This window comes from Chanos chanos, chromosome 5 (genome assembly GCF_902362185.1).
Source record: "Chanos chanos chromosome 5, fChaCha1.1, whole genome shotgun sequence".
NCBI classification, from domain to species: domain Eukaryota; kingdom Metazoa; phylum Chordata; class Actinopteri; order Gonorynchiformes; family Chanidae; genus Chanos; species Chanos chanos.
This window is the reverse complement of record NC_044499.1, coordinates 45,883,331-45,906,430: the sequence shown is the minus strand read 5'-3', so window position 1 is coordinate 45,906,430 and position 23,100 is coordinate 45,883,331. Positions and strand designations below refer to the sequence as shown.

Below are 23,100 nucleotides of genomic sequence, written 5' to 3'. Positions count from 1 at the left end.
GCATGCTATAGAAACACTGAAACTTTTCCGAGGAAGCGTTCAAGTTTCAACTGCCTTCCATCACCTTTTGCTGTGTGGATGGATTCTGTGTTTTATAATCTAGAGTAATCTGTCTGTTGTGTGTTTTCTAAAAGCTAAAAACTGCCAAAAAGATTTGCATGGGTTTTAAAATTACAGGAAAGAGTAAAAGTTTACGCTCCAAATAGAAGATGGTATCGCCAAAGAATGCGGTAAGAATGAGATTTTTATCGTAATCTCCATCTCGTGCATTGTTCTTGGTAACCACAAACCTTGCACTGAACCAGCATAAGTGGAAACAGAGAAACAAAGGCCAAAGTCATTTCAAACAATATTAAGGCTAGCCTCTGTATCTCTCAGAGTTTGTTTACATGCTTGTGAATAGATGTTTGGCATATATGTTGGTGTGTGGATGCTCCACCAAACACACTTGACAAGTTGGACAAGGTACTTCAGTACTGACAGACAGCTCATTAGACAATTAATCCTTAAACAATTAAGGGCAGTTTGTGTTCCCTGGCAGAGGCTTTCTCTTTGTCTCAGAAACAAAACAGATTCGGAAAAGGGACTAACAAACATCGGAATATAAAGGTTTAGTATTCGCTTTCCAGATTATTCTGTGATTCCTGTTATGACTGGATCAAAGTCGACACAGATGCGAGGAAGTTCCTGTGATCTCCCTGTCGTACTGTGTATCTCCCAGCTTAGTTCCACATTCTAAAGTTAATGCTTAAACACACGTTTCCATGAATGTTTAGACAGTGTAAACATGCAAAAACATTTAAATGCGCATAACTCCGCATGTTCATTCCCTTCCAATAATACAGCGTGCGCTTGATCTCACTGCAGTGAGAGGGGTCAGGGTGAGTCTACAGTACCTCTCTGTTGGAACATCTCACCTCACTGCAGTGAAAGGGGTCAGGGTGAGTCTACAGTACCTCTCTATTGGAACATCTCACCTCACTGCAGTGAAAGGGGTCAGGGTGAGTCTACAGTACCTCTCTGTTGGAACGCCTCACCTCACTGCAGTGAGAGGGGTCAGGGTGAGTCTGTTGTACCTCTCCTTTGGAACGCCTCACCTCACTGCAGTGAGAGGGGTCAGGGTGAGTCTACAGTACCTCTCTGTTGTAACATCTCACCTCACTGCAGTGAGAGGGGTCAGGGTGAGTCTATAGTACCTCTCTGTTGGAACACTTAACCTCACTCAGTGAGAGGGGTCAGGGTGAGTCTATTGTACCTCTCTGTTGGAACGCCTCATCTCACTGCGGCCTTGTCTTGCCCTACTGCTCGCTGTCTCCTCCACTTCCATCTTTTCGGCGTTCTCCAGCTCCAGTGCCTCCAGCTTCTCAATCACGTTTGATCGACCACTGAGAATTAGAGAACGTGCTGGTAAGTTCTTCACAAGAGGAACACAAAAATACCGATGACTTAATTTCACTTATTAACAATATTTACCCACACAAAATTAGACAACAGAAATGAAACAGTACGACAGAAAAAGCATCAGAATTTCTGAGAGCGGTCTACATTACAGGCAAATGATATGAACTGAAATTGAGTGCAGTGATTTTGGCAGAAAACAACTTAAGGGTAAATGATAAAATACAGTATTTGTGACCCCCGTCAAACTTGGCTTTTTAAAAGATGTTTTATTGTGTAGAAGTGTTTACACTGCTTTCTTTTCTTCTTACTGTTTAAGATAGGAATTCAGCTGGCTGGAAATATTAAATGACTCTTTTTTTGAATTTTGACCTTATTTGGGGCACTCACTGCAGTGTCGTCCTCCTTAAAAGGCAACAAGAGCACCAGTCAGTGAGGTATTTGTGTCACATGACTGCTCACAGCCTCATTGGCTGCCGGGTATAAAGTGGCACAGTTCCCATGTACCAAAATTAAACCAAATGGAAGTTCTCTCTATTGGACAGGTTTTAAGCATTCTTCAGCTGTCTCTTGCCTCTTTGCGTGTTTTTCAAAAAGAGGGGAAGAGAGAAACGCTTGCCCTCTCGGTTATAAAAAGGAAGTCTGTCACCTTTTTTGTTTAAAATGCCCCTCTCAGGGCTTTTTGACCCCTGCCCTTAAGAAGAGGGGGAAAAAAAACGAAAAAAAACAAAACAAAAAAAACCCGGTGGAAACCAAGCCAAATGGAAAGAACAAAGACTGTTTATTAAAAGTATGTTTATGTCTAACATCAGCCCAGATAAAACAAAGGGAAAGTAATTATCTGAGTAATCGTCCCTTATTCCATGTTAAAAGCATGCACAAGTTTTTACTGCAAATGACTGGACAGCGTTCGAGCCCAGTAGATTTGGCCTAATAAGGTATGTGTGGTTTTTATCTCAGCTGGTGCTATCCTCACAGATCTCCCAGGTCGGACTGCTTTCTGGATCAAGAGCCGCCTGAGTGCAAACTGGCCAAAGCACATGCCTTTAAAAGGAGAACTAAAACTAACGCACGCAGACGCAGAAAGGGGGAACGCGTCTCGTGAATGGGGGGGGGGGGGTGGGAAGCTCGACCTTACCTTCTCTCCGGACTGGAAAGAGGCTCTTTGTCCTGCGTCTCGGGGCTATGCATCCGGCTCCGTTTCTCGGCCTTGCGAGCCTCTGCCTCGTGGCGACGGTAACGGGGCGTGTCGTGGGGGCCTCGCGCGCCGCGGCCGAAGGCTTCGGTCGGGTGGCTGTCAGTGCTGGTGACGGTGCTGCCGCTGGCGTCGGAGTCCAGAGAGCTCATGGAGCCGCTGATATGAGAGCCATTGGACAGGAGGCTGCTGCCAGAGGGGAAGGGGTCGCTGGGGGCGGGTGAAAGGCAGCGTGGGATGCCACCCAGCTCACCGCTGTGTCGGCTGGACGAGCTGCCCGTTGGAGAGAGGAGGTCGTGGGGGGGTTGAGGGACAGTAGAAGTAAAGGATAGCCCGGCCCGGTCAACCTCGTCACCGTTCACGGAACCCTGGTCTGGGTTACGTCCCACGGATGCACTCTCACCTGTAAAAAAAAAAAAATATGGATGAGGAGGTGTGACTCAAAGGTATAGGCCATTTAGTAACTCCCCTATTCATCCATAACTGTCTACTCAGCCATTGCCATCCATCAAAGCAAGACCACAGCCATCCATACGTTAGCTGCTCAAATCGGACACTTTAAGTAATATACCCCATACCTGCGGGGGGCAGCGGTGAGCTCAGGGGCGCCATGTCCGTTCCGGTCCAGACCTGTCCGACATCTGCCTCCCTATTTTGCAGTTCCTCCTGCCAAATAATGGAGCTGGAATCCGGAACTTTCTCTGCCTCAGGGATACCCGATCCGGTCACAGCTACCTTTGCTGGGCCTGGCTCCTGTGATTTAAAGAAAACAAATTCATTCAAAATTCAATTTTTCAACATGATCAGCAAGGAAAGCATGACTTTTAGCTAGCGGCTTGATTGTTAACAGCTGGTAAAGTATGCAACAGATCAGCAACACACATCCTACTCAAGCTCTGCACAAAAACCTCTGCACCAGTTTCCGATAGCAATTACCTGTGAAGTTGCTGGTTCCACTTTGCGTTTTTTCTTCTGATTCTGTTTGTTGGTTCTTGGGTAAACAATTAGCTGTTCACTCCACCTGGCAAGAGGGAATCCAAACTCCTCATTGACAAGTTTACTGAGCACGCCTGGAATCATTTTAAACCAACGGCCGGTGGCCATTTATGTCAGTTTAAGCTAACAGTCTGTGATTCGTGCATACCCATTGATGATTTCTTTGCTTTCTCCGCGGATGAAGTACTCCTGCTCGGGTGTGATGATACAAAGGGAATTCTTCTGTCCCGTCCTAGGCTCCGCATCTACCACATCTGTACACAGGTTCATGTTTACAGTTCCTTGGGGGAGGGTGCTTGGCTGTATGGGGAATTAAGCAAAATGATCATCACTTCACATGCAAAGCTAACTTGACAGACTTACTTTCATCGGTTAGCTAGAAATTTGTCACAGTGGCTGTTCTGACCACAGCTGAAGCCATCTGACATCCAGCCATCGCTCTCACCGCGCAAAGTAATGAATGTCTAGTGAAAACATACTATCCGAGTTAATTACTCTGAGGCAAGCTTTTTGACAGAATATTTGCAATCCCTAAAAATACAGCAGATTTTCTTTTTGTTAGAGGGGATCCTTAAAATGGTGTTCACAATAAACAGAAAAGATTTGCTTTATAGTTTCTCAGTGAAAAAAGCTGGCTTATCTTTGTGTACTGTAAGGTCATTCCATAGTTATCAAAAATTCCTATGGCAACCAGGAAAATCCTATTGGTTCCACTGCTTGGCGAATGAATAGAGGAGGTGACAGCCTAGAAAGCCAGGACTAAGCCTCTTTTGTAATATATGCCAGTAGTGAGCAGAGGTTGGATCAGCATAGCCATGTTTTGCTCAGTTACTGAAAGACAAATGAATGTGAGAGAAAGCATTTCACATTCCTCCACTACAAAGAAACCTTCACAGCAGAATGTGTAAACTAACTATCTTACACATGGATGTCCAACTCGGACAATTATCCCCTTTTGGTGAAAAGAAGAAGAAGAAGAAGAAAAGGCTGCAACAATACAGAAGTGAAATTTTAAGCTAGCAGTGCGTAGGCAGAGCTGACGGCGGTGGTATGATCTATTTCTACAGAAGTGCCCGTGCATCTTTCACTGAAAACACTCAGAGTCAGAGAGTATTCTCTCACAAACGTCTCCCTTGGCCGTTATCAGACATTCTGTTGCTTCTAGATGTAAAACAGGTGCTGTCTTTTCCTGCCTCCTTTTATGGCCATTTTAAGTGATCTGGCTTTATTAAAAGCTGCCAGTAAACCCCAGGGGCTGCCAAATATGGCAATTACAGTGTGTCACACTTATAAACTGCAGAACTGTTTCTTTTTCACTACAGAATGCTGCTGGGAAAACAGGCTTAATGAGATACCATGAGTGGAAGACGGTGTGCGACAAAAGAATTTCAGTTTACAGGGAACGCAAACCTCAAAACAAGACGACCGAGGCAAGAGACACATCTTTCCCACATTGTAATGCTTTTGTAACAGATATCGAGCAAAACCCTGTGTAAAAGCACCCATACAAGGTAAGATGATTCAGCAATGCCTTTCTCTACGAGGAGGCAAGATAACGTTTCTTTTTCTATAACCCCACACGGTCGAAAACGTACAGATAACGCATGACTAAGTTACGCTGCGGTTCTCTTAGACTCAAGAGTGGGAGTCTTCGATACCCCGTGTGGGAGTTGCTTTTACGTCAGGTATACATGGGTTAAGTTTAAAGATATAACAAGTCATTTTTCCAGGCCACTTGGGTAAAGACTTAAATGGTTCTAGATCATTTTCTCAGGACATACATAGTAAACAGAGTGTGAGAAAAGAAAAGTAAAGGAAAAAAAAAAAACCAAAACAGTTAAAAAAAAATTACGCAGTAGATGTGCTCACTACATCTCTGCTACTGGCAAGAAGACAAAGAGAGAAGAGGGTGCCAAGAGTGCCATTCATGGGTTTCACATTATCATGGCTCTGACTCCACAACATGGGACCAAATCCCATATCCTTCCATTGTCTATGACTTTTTACAACGCGTCTATTTTTAGAAACAAAGGGTTATTATTATTATTATTAAAAATACAAACGTTCTCATCGACGCGATCTAGACACGTTATGCAAAACCAAGAGGAGAGAAAACTAAAATTGTTTACGGTAAGAGAAAATGCTTTAAAAGAAAACCGACGGTGCCGTCTGGCATCGATAAGGAATCGATGAATAGGAGAGGGGAAAAAAAATGGGACTGCCATTGCTGAAAACAGTGCTGATATACAGCTGTAGTAACAGGCAGAGGAATCAGAATCAGGAAAAAGAATTCTGGCTAAATAAATCATCATAACTCGTGATGTCAATGTAACATTCATAGGCAACAGAAACTACCCGTGCTCAGTGACTCATACAACGAAATCCAGAACTTTCTCGAATGACATCACTGTGTAGGCCATGATTCCGCTGTTTTTTTTACAGTGCCAGCGTAAGGCATGTCAAAATGCTGCTCTGTGTGGCAGACGCCAATATTTTACAGCACCTATGTGCCTAGACATGCAGTGCCCTCAATCAAGACGCAGAGCCCAGAACACTCGCTGTTTCACCTTCACCAACAACCCCCTCAAGATCTTCCTGAAACACTTCAGGGCTGTAAAACCACATCGTCTAACTCAACACCTGGCATTCAGTCTCTGCAATTAAGAAGCTTCTAGAAGCGATCTGTCTGCTGTCTCTGCATGTGTAATGTCTGCTGCATTACACACACACGCACACACACACACACACACACACGCACGCCGATAATAAAAGAAGATCTCAGTAAATCTCTCGGCAGCCCTCTGCCTTTTTTCCCTTTGGAAGACAATTCTGTTTGGACTCTGGAAACCCTCAGTCTGGTTACAGAAATAGGTATTGTGGTAGGGCAGTCTCTGGAATGCAAATCTCAAAGCATATTTTACATTTCCGAGCGGTTTTAGGGGGCTAATGTTCTCAGAGTATAGCACCGTCACTGACGCTCTTCTACAGTTTCACCAAATATGGGCAAATTGGGGGGAATGCTGTATTAGGGCCTGAGCTTCATGTTCAGAGCATCGCAATCTTTCCCTCGCCCCAGCTGCTCAACTCCTGTCACGTTCGGAACTTTTTCGCTTAATCCTGCTGTACTCGACAGTTATTTATCGAGATTTACACGTTAAGGAAACAAACTCATTTAAGGGGATCAGTGGGGTTTATATGTTTTACAATTATTCAAATAAACTTCTCAGCAATTCAAGATGTTGGTGTAATTTTCATCCCTAGACAGTCATAACAGACAGATCTGGCAAAATTTGTGCGCGCGCTCGTTTTGACTAACCCTCTGGTCATACGTGACAATTAAAACTGGACTAAAATTCGCTTGTGCGAAACAGCTTAGAGGCGAAACGTAAAGCAATCGGTCAAAATATGAAACAGGAACTTAAGTGACTTGAAACAATTATGAACATGTTTACAAAAGTTAATAATGGGCCTCCACAGCAGAATAAAGCGAAAATTCCTTGCAGAGAAAATTCTCCATTTTCCACCAAAGGAAAGAAAATTTGAAAACATTTCCATGGAAAGAGAGTGGAAAATAGTCTAGGCATCTCTTTATAGGAAGTGGTGTTGCTCCCCCTCTGTTATTTGAAACAGTTAGTCTTTAACTTTACACGCAAGCTCTCAAAGCATTTTAAAATAAATGACATGGTTGGGCTGACATTTCGAATTTTCTTCATACTCAAAACCTGAGAGCCATGGGTTACAAGGTGTGTTTAACAAGAACGTGTCAATGGTGAAATGCACCTTGGATATTCAAGTAGGCTCTGAACAGAGGCAAGACAAAGCGCTCCAGCAATACGCCCATGAAAGAAATAGATAAACATATACAGTATCAGCAACTGTTTGGTGCATGATTCTAATTAGCATCATAAACAATTGTGTTACTGAACAAACTACAATACAGTTACTCTTAAATCAAATCCAATCAAATCAAATTCAAAAACTGAGTTTAGCAATATCTGCAATCTGAATTTCCCACTGTAACAGCGTAAAAGCATCCAGTAGCTCCATGTTTGAGAGAAAATGGGAACTGGCAGATGTCAGATGTGTAACATCTTGATTTCTTTAGACTAAGAGCAAAGTCTCCACCGCATGGCTCCAGTAACTGCCTCCCAGAGACCGGACTGCCGTACGCACAAAAGGGTCGACCACTTTTATCATGTGACTTTACCTCTGACAGTCCTGTGATAAGCAGCCTTTGAGAGTTAGATGCTCTATAATAATGTTTAATTCAAAATAACACACTGGGGTGTGACATAAAAAAAGAAGAAGAAGAAGAAGAAGAAAGAAAGCAAAGACAAAAACATGACCTAATTTTCAGGCTTTTCCTGAGAGATCCCTGCACACATGAAAAAGCTTCAAAGACAATGGGGCTGACAGCATTTCATACTCAAACAATAGAAGGAAAAACTGTATTACTCCGGACTGCTGTCAGCTGTCCACACACAATACTGGAAAGCACAACATTTTCCTCTTTTAGCTGTCCTGTCAGATAACAGCAGACAACACACGCTGCATCTCCGTAGCCCGTTTTTGTACCTATCTGATAAGCGTGCACACAGATATTCCGATTTTATACTGTCTCCAGGACTTCTACTCCGGGCCTGTGGTAATGTGTTAAGCGGAGGGACGCCAGCTTTAACAGGGACCCCGGGATTCTCAGTGTTCACGGCAGCGAGCCTGTGTGTGGGCCTCACTGTTTACACACAAACCTTCTAATCTCAAGGCTGATCAGCCAGCTCATTTGGTCACCCATGTCACATTCCAGTGAGACAAACCAGTCACGCTGGGTCCACATTAGCTCAGTGTTTGTGTGACGTTGCTCGACACCAGCTCAACGCTTTCCTCTCTCAGCTTGTGACGCAGGCCTTTCGGAAATGGCTTGAGGGGTTTAAAATGATTCGCTTAAAAAAAAAAAAAAAAAAAAAGCTTCGTTTGGAAACGCTTCACTAACATTTTCAATGGATGTAACTCTATCTTCACGTTGAAGAGCAGTCTCCAAATATTCATGTATTTACGACTTTGAGAGCGAAGTCAGAGGGAATCTCTTTACACACAAAGGAAAGGACAGAGCACAGAGAAACGTAGATGGCTGCACGCACAAATGTGAGAGGGAAGAACGATTCACCCATACCGATTCATCCAGGGCAAAACGCAAGCAGCCATGTTCGTACAGGACAAAGAATCGCCGTTGCCATTTCTGTGAAAGGGAAAGAAGCTTCATTAGAATCATACTGTGACAATAATTCAACGGTCAAGTTACGTAGCATAACAGCCTCACATTTCAGTTATCAAATGCCATAAAAGTCATAAAGCTCTGCTAAACGCTTGTTCCGTTTAACCAAAGTCCAAGAGCCGACATAATGGACTCATGTTTTCTGAAAAAAAAAAAAAAAAATCACTGATATAAAAACATAGGTATTATTTGACTGGGTTTATTAGAGAGAGTGACACGGGGTTTGTTTATATGACTACTCTGAACTGTATAACGTTGTCCTTCTGACTGGCACTGCTCTCAGATAACAAATCACACTGTTAGCCACGCAGAACTCAGTCTCCTCTACAACAGTAATCCACCCTTGTCCCGTACCCGAGATCTCTGCATAGGGTTGTCAAAATCGGTTCCCTCTGGAGCCAAACACAGCCATCCGCCGTAAATGGGTTTAGCCTGCAAGACAGAGAGCAATAATTATTAGAAATAGAGAAAGTCAATCAAGCGGAGCTGGTCTGACTGTCACTTCATGAGTTTAACCGTTCTGCGTGCGCGCGCGCACACACACACACACACACACACACACACACACAGAGGAACAGAAAAGGGCTTTCTGCTTTCATGTACGGTAATAGCATGCAGCTGTTGGGGCTAAAACATTACAACCCCCCCCCCCCCCCCCCCCCGCCTCAAAATACCAAAAAAAAAAAAAGTGTTCCCCCAGCAGTGAAAAAAAAAAGGCATGTTTATGTGAAGTTTTGCCAACTCAGCTGACTGCTCCGCAGTTTGTTCATGCTGTTGCACGATCATGATGGAATCTGCATGGTCTTGGCATTAAACTAGTACTGGGACAAAGTTTACGCCTAATTCTTATTCAAATAAATACATCCGCATCATGACCCCCAAATTCATATTTGACAGCACAGTTTCGGCATTTTTTTTTTTTTTTCCTTCCTCCCCAATTTTTCATTTGATCATTTCGATCTGGGATGTTTATTGCACATTGTTTACAATACAACCTCATAATTGTTCAAATAAAAAAAAATAAAAAATTTAAATGCGGACGACGAGACTGTGATTGCTCCTTCCTCCCCTCTTTCAAAACAAAACAAAACAAAACAAAAAAAAAGAAAAAGAAGAGAGGAAAAAAAAAAAGAAAAAGAAAACAGCTGTGACTGTAGCATGCACCGCTGGTGAAACGGTGGAGCCAGGAGACCAGCGGCACACCCCAGTACTTTTCCTCCGCACATTGAGGGCCTGCTTCCTCTCCCGTCTTTTGCCTGTAACCTTGCGGTCCTCCAGTCGGCATCAGGTTTTACTTCCAATTTCCTTTCAGGCTGAGACCTTGGGGCGCGGGCAGGTCCCAATGGACTGCTTTATCCCAGCATCCCTCTCACCCCTGGATGCACTCTCTAAGCCTGCTAAACCCCCCACCCCCCCTCTCAGTCCCACATCCACCCCCCCCCCCCCCCCCCCCCCCAAACACACACAGCACTCCCAAGACCGAGCAACAGCTTCAGAAGTGGGAGCGACCTTTGGGAAACTCTGCTCCAGTTTCCCAACCAGCACTTCCTTTCACAAGCTCCCCCCCCCCCAACTCCCCCACTCCCTCTTGCCTCCCACTGAGCCCCTGCCGCCTTGCTCTGATGCCGTCAGGAGGTCCCACTGATAGACACAGATAAACAAAGCAGTGGATCTTCTCTTTAACGAGGTTAAAAAAAACAACGCACACTTAAGACCCATGAGTGGAGGGATTAAAAGTCTGGAAGAATTATGAAATGATATAAGCTAGTACTCCTCCGTTCGCAAAGTTCAGAAGTAAGGTCAGAAACAAAACAGCTCAGCTCCCCCCCCCCCCGTAAAGATTTCTGCCCTTATACCCAGACAGACAGACCACTTTTACTGGGTATTCTCTCTAAATTAAATTACCAAATTTCTGTTGTAATGTTATGAAACACTAATCTTTGATCATACTTAATTATAAGCTGTCGAAGTCATAACAGAAAACCGAAAGAAGTGTTGAATAAGATCTAAGCAGAAAAATGAACTGCTTGTACTGTATTCATAAAATCTGCTAGGCTCTAGATATTCCCCGAAACTGAAATCCCTCAAATACATGCTTCCCTTTAACAAATGGTCAGCATCAGTGGAAGACTGATCCATCCGCAACTAAATTACAAAATAAATGCAATTTAGTGCAAGAGTCAATAAAAGGAGGAAGCCTGGTTTTCACTGCAGATGTCATAAAGGTCCAGAAGTGTGAGTACACTTAGGCATGGGTGGATTAGGGAGTGATGTAATCCACAAGATGACTCATGAGTTGGGAAGGGAAAGGGTTAACCGCAGTTAATCACACACAGACCACCACACACGTGTACTGGAGGATGCTGACGTTGCTTCATAGGTCTAAGACTTTGTTCAAAGGACCATCTGGGCTGAGTGCATGGGATCAATTAAAAAACACAACACACGTAAATGGTCTCAAAGCTTTTCCGTTCATTCAGAACTCTAGCGTGTTAATTCAGTAGGTTCATTAATCCTAAATCTAATTCAAAAACAGAACCCTTCGTTACTACCATTTCAGATAGAGGTGATCATTTATTTCATGTTTTGTAAGGATCCAGTCTAAGTTAACCAAGGTATAGTTCAAACCAAACACAAGTGAGACAAACCTGATGTTTTTTGATTCGTACAATAGCTGGCACAAAATGCAAGATTTCCAATAATTAGGGACACAGCTGAAAGCCCAAAACTGTTTAGACTACTTAGAATTATCCAGTTTTCTTTCTAACCTCTTTTTCTGGCTATCAGGCTTCTGATCCAAGTGGGACAACCAGTTAATGACTTAATTCAATGTATGAAGACTAATTTGGCTTAAAAAGAGATTTAAAATTGAGTAAAAGATTTGAAAGATTTAATTCAATTTACAGATCTGTGTCAGATAAACTCCCTCAGTAAAACAAATTGTGACTTTGACTAAAAGTTAAGGTACTCAACACATCAAGGATTCGAGACAAATATCCTTTTCGTTTTCTAAAAAATGGCCATTTTAAATGTAAGCATCCACACTAAGGAAAACCCATTTCAATGCCTAAGAATACGATTTTATTGGATCTTGTCAAGATTGGAGTCAGCAGTATTGTTTCAAAGTTAGGACTTTTCTATGGCCATGCCTGTGAGATATACGACAGCTTAATGAAAAAATAGACTAACTTAATCAACCGATATTTGAAAAATCAAAGTCATACTGCATTTCATTTTTAGGCAGGAAGATTCGGGGTACTTGTAATTTTCACTGTACCGAATATAAAATGAACTTTAAAAAGGTACTGTTTTAAAGCAATTCTTACGTAAGACACAAAGTTGTCTGTGAGGTTTACAAGATCCGACTTAAAGCCTTAACCTACACGCAACTTGGAGCTATTGATCCACCGTAAGACACTCCCTACACAACACTGTCCTACACATAACAGAGATAACTCAGGGCTCAGATAAGTAGTAAGGAATACAAAGCGTTTCTCTGACTGCTTGGTCAACATAAGACTGAGGGAAGACCAAATGCAAACAAACTTGGAAGCGCACTGCAGACTAAACTGACGTGAGAGACTTTCAGCATATGGAGAAAATCTGGTTCCCACATATAAACAACTAAAATGTGGTTGGATGTTTTGAGTAACACCAAGGAAACTATTCAGTTGTCTGACAGCAATTATGGGTTCTCCTGTTGTCGACATGAACCTATTCTGATTTACAGCGCTTGTCCTTATTGTCACTATCGGAACAATCCTGAAGTCTGCCATATGATATTACGCGGCTTTAAAAAAAACCCCCAATAAGGTCAGCTCATCATTTAGCATCTAAAAATGTAAAGAAACCTTTCTTCTTTGGTGAAATGTACCCATATCTATTCTGATAGTATTTATTTATTTGCTCATTATTTCACTGTACCGCGGTGACGGAAAACAAGCACCCTCACATCAAACATATATTAAACACCCATCTTGCGGAGGAGTGAACGGTACCATTTGTTCTGGGATACTGCGCACTGTGTTCAAACAATTATACTAATACTTTTCGATATCTGATACTCCACTAACAGTTTTGAGGTAACTGTGGCTGATGAACATCCCCCCCAAACTAAAAAGGTGACAAGCACTTACTATGAAAAGACTAAGCCAGTGAAGTGAAAAATGGCACCGTCCGCAAATATGATCAATAGGACCTCATAATTGGGGACCGTCACTGGGAAAATTCGCACGTGGAAGTTAAGAACTAAACAGCCAAAACACATGTACAAAACAGGGGTAACAACTGTCACAACTAAACAAAACATCTTGTACACCATATCAATATATACTGATACCCCCCTGATAAATAATTTAAAATCTGCTGTCACCAAAAGAAACTCAATTGCCAGTTTTACTGACTAGACTACATAGTACAGGTATACAGAAACGGTGGTTACACAACTAAATAGGACTACAAGGGACTAACCTAATTAGCTAGCTGTTTCCTCGCCCCGAATTTACATGAACAAGGAACAATGATAATACAGTACAGTGTCGAAAAGCAAAAGTCATAAATTATTTACCTGGTTTAGATCTTGGTCGGTCAGGAGATGCAGCTCCCGGGGCTTGAAGCAGTTTTGACATTTGCTTTTATTGAAAATGTTCGCTTGGAATTTTCTACAAGGATTTTCTTTAACAGTGGACATTTTACTCTCCCGTTTTTTGCCTCAAATAACAGCTGAAATTAATTTAATAATCCTGATGTGTTATCTTCCCGACTATCCAATCTGAGAGATGGGCCTCACGATGCAAAACATGATCCAAGTCACAGATTCCTGTGCTATCAATAGCTTATTACGCTAAACCGTCCGAATTTCAGTGTTTAAAGCCCGAACCGTTGATAATCTTGGAAAATCAATAGCTAGCTAACAAGCTAGCTACCTTTTCTTTGATGAAGACTGCTCAGTCCATGGCCTGTCTTCACAAAGCCGACAGGGAGCGATTAACTAGCTAGTTTTTGTAGTAATCAATACTGTTACTGTGCAAGCAGTAAACACAGCAATTGCACAGTTATGTGATGTGTTACATCAGTCGCTGAGCTTTTACAAGCCATGAGGTGATATTCAAATCCCATTCATAAGAAAAATAACGAAGGAGGAGGTAGCCTGGCCACAATTCCAATCGCAGCAATTTCTCTTTACGAAGTTTAACGTTACCACCGCTTCTTCACTAGCAAGTTAGCTAGCTAATGAAATTTCTCCTGGTTCTTTAGTGCGTGTTTGCAGATCCCAACCCCTAGTCTTCATAACATCTTAACCTCCGCCGTAGCTGCATATTCCACCATCAAGAACAGCAGTTGTTCCCCCCAATGAAATTACTGTTTGTTTTATAAGTTTCCACAGCTTAACAGCGACGCGAAGGGCTATGTTTTCTCCCTTTTCGGGATGGCAAGCTTTTTCCCAATGGAGGGAGGTCGAGCTCACAGATTTGCGACTGGAATTTCATTTTATCTCGCGAGACTGCTCAATATCGCCACCCTGCAGACACGACAGGCATGCATGCAATCCTGAATTCCAGAGATGGGATGCAATAGACTAAAAGTTGTCACAACCTTAAAATGTACGGCATTAACATTTTTTTTACGTGAATATGTTAATGGTAGTCTTTCAGAACCGAAGGATATACTAAAATAACATTTGGCTTTTTAATAATAATGCCACCTCAGTCGAGAAACATTGACAAAAAACGAAAATCAAAATATGTGGAGGGTATATATTAATAAAGTACTGGTAAACGATGTTTTTTTTTTGTTTGTTTGTTTTTTTTTTTGAAAACTGGGAAGTTAGTTTCCTCTTCTTATTCTTCCTATTGTTATGTTTCTGGTAGCAAAGGAATTATTCTCACCAAATGTTTTAATGCTATGGCATTCTTTTACCCCAGCGGTAATGGCCTTATTGTACAGAACAAAAGTGCCCATTCACATTCCTCCTTAAACTTGTTGAACCTAATGCAAAATTAGACTCTTCAGTCAGTGACTGTTGACCTTCTGAGGACACCACCATTTGTCCTTGTAGTTGCCAGCTGACATGCCTTAGACACTATGCAATGCATATGAAAAATGACTGACTCAGCCTTCTGCTATTAAAAGAGTCCAGACCCTGACAAACTGCTCTGGTGTTGCCACAGAAGCACAGGGGTCTGTGAATGGTCAAGGGAGAGAGGCATTGAGCCGGTTACCCAATCAAAACCGGAAAACAACAGACTTTACCAACGCCTGCTGAACTCTTTACACTTACAGTAAGTGAACTGAAAATAATACAGATTAAAGGTGTCTGTGTGTGTGTGTGTGCGCGCGCACGCGCGCGCGTGTGTGTGGTAGAGTGTGTGGATGAGACTGAATTAACTCGAACTTACTCTCTCAAATGAATATCCTTTGCTCTCTTCTCTGTTTTCAGAGGTATTTTACAAAAACGTAATCAAAAGAACCCATTGGATTTCATATGTGTTTCCAAAGTATTCTTTTATTTTCACAGAAAACTCAATGTTTGTGTCCCACTTCGTCCCAGTAGATATGCAGTGTCACACAGTGCAAGGCATTTGTGGCAACAGCTTAGTCTAGGACAAAATATATTTAGAACCTGTCCTCAGACACACTTTACATGGCATTAGCGATAGCACAGTGACAGACAAACACTGACAGATACCCTGCAGAGGCTACAGATCCTACAGACATGTGGACTTGACAGTACAAAATGAATCTGAATGAACCATTGTTTGAAAATGACCTCTCATCACACAAATGGCTGTGGTTTTTCTATAGTACATATGTTTTGCATCCCTACAATATTACATTGTACAATCCATGACTGTTTTAGTCGTTTCTAAACTAGACAGCAAAATAGAAATCTATACCGATTTCGAAACCGGCGCTGATGAGTATTAACTGTGTGATGAATGGTCTGCTTTCTTTGTTCTTTTCAGAGGATGGCTCTCCCATCTGTGATGGTGTTGCCCCTGCTGGTGGTTGCTTTTGCTGGAATCTATTATATTTACAATGAGGTCATCCGGTTCATGTCCAAGTCCATGGTGCGGAATAAGGTGATCGTGATAACAGATGCGGTGTCGGGAATGGGAAACGGTAATTATTTCATGATCCCACGATGACAGGTTTCACAGCTTTGTTTGAGTTTCGTTTTACACAAATATTATACACAAATGTATACAAAATGTATATTTGATGTGCTTCAGTTTTAATTTTTTTTTATTGTAAAGAAAGGAATGATGTAAATGTTGATAGGTCATGCCCAGCAAATAAACAAATGACATATGAAACCATACCATTTCCCAAATCATATACTTATGATTCATGTACTGCACATGACTTTTCCATATATACACAGAGCTCAAACGCTGTTAACAGAATTCTGTTCAAACAAGTACAGGAGTAATGTAGATACAAAATGGGGGGACAGAGAAAGGAGACAGAGGTACAACATCTCTTGTTGTGATAGGGACATAAGAATGCTTTTGTTCCCTGTAAAGACATTCTAGCATGAGTGGATTCAACAGATAATGTCATTATCACGTTTGACTGAGGAAACACTGCAGTTCATCAAAATCTCTCCCCTCCCTCCATTCTTCTGCCCTATTGTCAACAACCTTCATCATCCTGTCACTCTCTTTTTTGTTTTGCCCTGATCACTACATCTGTCTCCTTTTCTCTATCTGTTTTTTTTTTTCTTTTTTTTTTAGAATGTGCCCGACTCTTCCACAAGGGTGGGGCGAGGCTGGTGCTTTGCGGACCGAGCTGGGACAAATTAGAATCTCTTCAAGATTCCCTATGCAGCGGCGCAGACCCCAGTGTGGTGAGTGTGTCGTACCGTATATATCACACATTTTAAATGGATTTCGAATGACACTGTTACTTTGCACCAACCACAAAGGGAAGATGCCCTGCAAGCCCTTCTCATCTTCTTCGATCTACCCACGTCGCTGAGAAATTTGGACAGAAACGTTATTGTCGCCTCTATGTCAGTCCGTTTACTTTACTGGGTACAAAAAGGCCAGCTCTCAGAGTGGATCTTCATGTCACTGCCAACATTTTCTTCTCTTTCACAAACAATCGCAGGATATCCTCCCTGACAGCTCACTGTCCATCGGTGCCATACAGACACATAGCCCATCCTCCTGCTAACATTCTGCGTTTCAGATTCGACTCTGTGGACTCAAACCAACTCGAGCTACACAGCATGGCTCAGCATAAAGAGATGAATATCTTGCTCTGTATTCACTTACTTATTCACATGCTTGTTGGTGGTCCTCTGTCACCTTTCAAAATGTTGTTTTTCTGAAGTCACAGCTATTTAGCTAGCTATTGATCATCTGGAATTGCTAATTTGGACATTGAATATTCGCTTAATGCCATCAGTCGGTATGTGTTGAACCTGAACATAGACCTCAGGTGGCTTATGATGCCTACACACCAATGCAATAAGGGCTTAGATTCATGTGACTTTGTTTTCACACAAAGACTTTTAAGCATGATTTCTGTTTCAGGGGCTAAGTGGCTCTGAGCTGATATTTTATTTAACTGCTCTAGAAATAAACCCACAATCCACCGATTCTAAGACACTATATTTACTTCTAAGCCACTGCTGTGCATAAAAGCTTGCGATTTTGAAACCAGTAGACTGAACTCTGGGATCTCTGCCTGGGAAGCAATCAGGAAGGCTGCTGCACAATCAGGGGTCAAAACCTGTATTTCAGAGTTTCTGTGGATACAGTGTATACGGTTTTAGAACTAGTACTTTAGCCTTTGCCGAACTGAAACATAGCCTCTGCTAGCAATGGGATTCAAACTCTCGAAGAAACTGGATCTTATATATCCAGTGCATTAGACATCTCGTATTCTTTCTCCATGCATCCCTCGATGCCTCCCCACCGTGAGCCTTTTTTAAAATTTCAGGTTCACTCAGTAAGTCCTACATAAGCTGAATTAGATTCATTAGTGCAAGGCTAAACCAGAGTCTGGGTCAGGAGGCCTCTGTAACTAGATGGAGAAACATTTTGCTGTTTTGTCAGATGGACCAAAACCCAACCAAACCCATCAAAACTAAACTGTGATCAAAGATTTAACAAAACAACAATGAATTTCACATGATGCGTCATTTGGCTTTCATCAACCTTGATATTTACGTAACTCAGCGTGTCAAGCAGTGCGCATATTATTTTGAAGTAAAAAAAAAAAAGTTTCCAAAGAGCTTTGGCCTGTTTGTAAATGGCAGTTTTGTTCACCATGGGGCTCATTAGGGACTCTTTCCACCGATTATCAAAGTATCTTGTGCTTTCCAACCCTCTGATGTTTGTTATCTGTGTTTCCTGTTGAAGACCTTCACACCCAAGCTGGTGCTGCTGGATTTCAGTGATATGGACAGCATGTCGGACGTGATCACAGAGATTGCCGAGTGCTATGGCTGTGTGGATGTCCTGATATTCAATGCTAGCATGAAGGTCAAAGCCCCTGTACAAAACCTCTCTCTGGAGATGGACAAAACTATCATGGATGTCAATTATTTTGGGCCCATCACTCTGGCAAAAGGTAAGAAAGTTTCGCAAATCTCACATATTAACTGTACATGTACATCAAATTTTGTAACGTAAGAGTGTCATCAAGAAAAAAAACAAAAAACAAACAACCCCCCCCCCCCCCTCCCAGAAACACATTCACTGACATATCGGGCTAAATTCTGCAATTACAACTTTTGCTTTCTTTTGACTGAATTGTCTTGCTTTTACAAGGTGTATAAATCACAGCTCCTTTATAAAACATAATATTTGGAAATATTTTTGGCTTTCTTTCTTTTTTCTTTTTCTTTTCTTTTTTTTTTTTTTAGGTATTTTGCCGTCAATGATAACAAGAAGAACAGGACACTTTTTACTGGTCAATAGCATACAAGGGAGATTGGCTGTCCCATTCCGGACTTCCTGTAGGTCTTCTTATAAATGATGCATGCATCATTCAAATTCATCAATATTTAGCGAGCAATATTATACTCTTTACTGATAAATGTACAGCTAGCATCACTTTCATCGCAAGAAAAAAAAAAGATTATTTCATTTATATTACAATTTGTAATTTGTTTAGTGTGCTGATGTTTTAGGGTAACTTTGTTGTTAAGAACTGACTTGTTTTCCCTTTGAGATGCGGCCTCCAAACATGCAGTTCAGGCCTTTTTTGATTGCCTGAGGGCCGAAGTGGAGGAGTATGGGATCTCCGTCAGCACCATCAGCCACACCTTCATCAACGCTAAGCCACATGAGACCCCCGGTTCCTCCGCCAAGCCCACAAATACCTTCTGGGCATGTGAGTAATTATTCAAGTGCTGTTCATTTTTCATGATTTTCTGTTTAATGAATGTAATTCGGTCTTCCAATTTCAGGAGGTCAGAATTTTTTTTTTTTTTTTTTTTAATTATTTGTTGAACAGTTCCTGTAACAGCACCCCCTGTTCATTTGTGCTGATTATTTCATTATGACTAATTAAATAGAAATGGTACCCACAGACAGTGGCACATGCAATCATCAAATTGAATATTTACAACCTCCGACACCTGCGGACACACGTGACTTGTTTTGAGGGCATGTTAGCTTTTCATTAATGTCTCCTCGTTGTTGACTTGTGAGTGTGATTTACTGAGACATTACAAATTGTACGAAACACATTCAATCCGTCTCTGTGCAAACTACCAGGGGGCACTGTTTCTCTCAAAGGTAAAGTTTTTGTTTAGAAAGTTAAAAATATTTCTTCTGTGGCTTCTTTCTAATTCCCTGCTGGACAAATTAACATTGATTTTAGAAACACTTCAGCAAGCTGATAACTGCATAATTGTTTTAGGCAGCTTGTGGCAGTCATTTAAATCACTCATAATTGAGAGCCTGCGCTGACACACATAAAAATCTTTGCAGCTCATGTGGTGGAGTCTAATTATGAAGTTTTTTACAAAATCAAAATCATACTTTTCAAAACCACTTATGCAACTTAATTATGTACATGACAGTTCAAGTCCTGTGAATTCATGTAAGCCCAAACTGCTCTTGACACACACATGGTGCAAGGCATACAAGAGTTCTTTGCCTGTGTATTCTATTTAAATAATTTTTTTGATCAGTTAAAAATAGTCTTATCATCGAGAAGTTTTGTGAGTGTATTTTTTTTTTTAGTTGCCTTATGTTGTTAGTGTTTTACCACTCTGACAAAACTATTAGATGACAGGGCTTTGGCTCCCCTTAAAATGCACAAAAACCTCATCGCCACTGAGGCACTTTATTATTTAAACAAACTCGCCTCGTACACTATGTCTTTTCAACTTCAGTAACTCCCTATATAGCTTCGCTAACTACGCTGTCCTCTCGGGCACCAGACATTTACAGAAAGCTAACCCACGGAGTGAGCCCGCGGGATCTGGCCGATGAAATTGTGAGAATGGTGAACAGGAAGAGGAGAGAGGTCCTCCTGGCACATCCTATCCCCTGGGCTGCCCTCTACATCCGCTCCCTGGTCCCAAGCTTCTTCTTCGCCGTGGTTGCTGCAGGGGTGAAGGATGGGCCCATGGCTGAGCAGCTGAAGTAGAAAAATAAAGAGGGAAATATGATGGGGGGCGGGGGGGGGGGGGGCAGCTAAGAAAGATATTCAGTCAGAGTTACAAACTGTTCTGTTGAGGTTCTGTGTTGTTGAGCGTTTTGGGGTTTTTTTTTGGTTAATTATGTTCAATTACCAGATGAATAGGGACAAAAAGTGTAAATGCTGAAAAGAGAGAAAAGAGATATTGGGATGTTAATTTTGTGAGCTGCTTTTAAATATTGAGGTCAAGTTTTCATTGACTGTCTGAGGAAGACAGAGGGAGAAGAAATGGGGTCTTTTTTAACAGCTTTCATGATGATCCAACTGTGTGTCATGATATGTTAGTAAAAGCATGTCTTTGCCAATAGAAATGGGCAAATCCTTCGGGTAACACTTGAAATCTGTAACATTATAAGTGATCATCATCATTGTTGTAGTAATTTGTTTTGGAACATTGTGTGCTGATAAACGCCAGAGCCATTCAAGCAATGTCGTAGATGTGGTGTCATGTAACAGCTGTGTGTGTTTAATATCTTGGTACCGCAGTAATTTTTTCAAATATTTAGATTTTTGAAATATAAATTACTTAAAACACTCTTAGTGCTCCTTGATTAGTTTGTTAAACACAGATAAACAGCTCTGATAGCTGATCCTCGACTATGGTCTCTCACCCAATTCATCATTATATCTTCAGTCAGCGTCCTCTAGGTGGCAGCAGTGAACCTCCAATAAATGGTCTCCTCAGTCAAAGTCATAGCATTTTTGCATTTCACGAATGTGGAGAGTCAATGCTTTAAACCAAAAGAAAAAAAAAGAAAAAAAGAAAACAATAACAAAACTAAAACAAAACAACCAACCAAACAAAACCAATAGAATCAAAACAATAATTTGACTTCATCTGACTTTTTGTACACCTGAATTAAGACCAGGATTGCATCGGAACAAACATTGGAGTGACGTTAAGGATGATGTAACAATTACCTAAAATGAAAGTAAGATCTGTAAATAACATGATATTCTACGAATGCGTTTTAAAAATTCACTTGAGAGCTAAAATCTCGGGAAAATAAATTGGAGATCAGATTTTGAAAGGTCTGCATGGTTACTGAGGAAGAAATAATGAAACATAACCTGTGTTGTCATGGTGTAATCTTGGATGGGATGCACAGACCAACATATTGTCATTGCTGCGATGAAATTAAAGAGCGTCATGTTACCGTCAGCATGAGCTTAACGGTGAAATGGCCCAGAGTGGGGGTTGGGGGGTGGGGATGGGGGGGGGGTGGGGGTCCTGCAGCAGTCACAGGGACTCTTCATTCTAATGAATACAGTCTGTTATGTTGTTATGTAAATTCCTGGGCGAGAAAGCTTCAGGCCTTGGTGTTGAAGTCCAGCTGGCCTTCGAGGGTCTTTATCCAGCAGGTCACTCACCCCTTTGAGATTTGACCCTGCTTTCACTCCAAGTCACCAGTAATGCTTGAATCTGACAGCCACATGAATAATGCCAATTTACCAACATTTTGAATGTGAAAATTTACATCTGACTCTGGAAATCTGGCAGGTCATGATGCCTGAATTTATATTACAACTTAATGTTTTTTTTTTAACAATAGCATGAGATTAGGGCAGGCAATAATCTTTTTTGCGAGCTTGTAACTGAGCAGTTAATATCGAGTCTGGTCCTGCAAAATTCCTCATAGCTGGTGTTAAATTATAACACCAGCTATGAGGAATTTTGCTGTTACTTTTTAATTACTTCTTGAATTTTAAAATATATTCAGCAAAGTCCAGTCAAGCTGCAATCAAGTTCAGCAGTAAAAGTAGGCCATCCTTTATGTACTAAAATAACTGAGACAGCTTTAATATATATTTGAATCAGCTCCTTATATTAGTATTGCCTGAGCTTTTGTGTTGAATCGCCTGACAAACTGCAAACTGAATAGAATGAAAGAATGTTGTGTTATTTTCTACACTGTGCATTGCTCCCTGTCTGTGATTTGGTAAATAGCCTGCTAAAAAAACGCTGAGTAGATGTCTGCTTGTCTTACAGTGAAGTAATATTCCTCAAAGGTGTCTAGATGATGAATTCAAAAGCTGAGCTGTAGGATATATTCTATTCCAAACAGGCCTGTCCAAGCGGACGTGAGACGTTATTAATATTTAAAGGTCGTATTTATTGACAGCTTTCTGATTTACAGGGGTTATGTTGGGTCCACACTAATGATTGCTTCACTCTGGCCCTGTGGACAGCCATTTCCAGCTCTCTCAATCAAGTACAGTGTCCGATTAGACACCTGCTTCAATCTCTTTCCCTCCAAGATAATTCTATTTAATTGAAACCACCCCCACCCCTTTCTATGCTAGTGATATAAATGTTCCAATGATATGTTAGATAGCCAGAGAAAGCACCACAACCCATGGAAGTAGTACTCATTATGCTGGTTATACACAAACTGCCTATACCTTACTGTGGTACCCTACCACAATAAGTTAGCAAAATTGTCACTGGTAATGTACAGAGACAAAATGTCAAATACAATCTTAAAAAAAAGAAAGGAAGAAAGAAAGAAAGAAAAAGAAAAAGGGAAAGTGCTGTCCTACTTCGAAAGGATTGTTTTTCTTAGATCTTAGATTT

The 23,100-nt window shown here is 41.4% G+C and overlaps 2 protein-coding genes across 3 annotated transcripts in view; one reads left to right on the top strand and one right to left on the bottom strand.

Annotated features, from left to right (window-relative positions):
* Positions 1-14,281, bottom strand: part of LOC115812997 (myosin phosphatase Rho interacting protein) — a 31,668-nt gene extending 17,387 nt beyond the window's left edge. For both annotated transcript variants that reach the window (XM_030775572.1, XM_030775573.1), the window contains exons 1-8: positions 13,429-14,281; positions 9,216-9,293; positions 8,760-8,825; positions 3,738-3,889; positions 3,530-3,614; positions 3,172-3,346; positions 2,537-2,996; positions 1,256-1,385 (exon numbers count right to left, since the gene is read on the bottom strand). In XM_030775572.1, the coding sequence (XP_030631432.1) occupies positions 1,256-1,385; positions 2,537-2,996; positions 3,172-3,346; positions 3,530-3,614; positions 3,738-3,889; positions 8,760-8,825; positions 9,216-9,293; positions 13,429-13,551 (1,269 nt within the window). In that variant the 5' untranslated portion in view covers positions 13,552-14,281. The remainder of the gene's footprint in view (positions 1-1,255; positions 1,386-2,536; positions 2,997-3,171; positions 3,347-3,529; positions 3,615-3,737; positions 3,890-8,759; positions 8,826-9,215; positions 9,294-13,428) is intronic.
* A 1,548-nt stretch (positions 14,282-15,829) lies between these two features.
* Positions 15,830-20,474, top strand: dhrs7cb (dehydrogenase/reductase (SDR family) member 7Cb). The gene is made up of 6 exons (XM_030775710.1): positions 15,830-15,983; positions 16,598-16,710; positions 18,233-18,443; positions 18,739-18,831; positions 19,047-19,208; positions 20,266-20,474. Exons 1-6 carry the CDS (start codon positions 15,830-15,832, stop codon positions 20,472-20,474), a joined length of 942 nt encoding a protein of 313 aa, XP_030631570.1.
* The last annotated feature ends 2,626 nt before the right edge of the window (positions 20,475-23,100 follow it).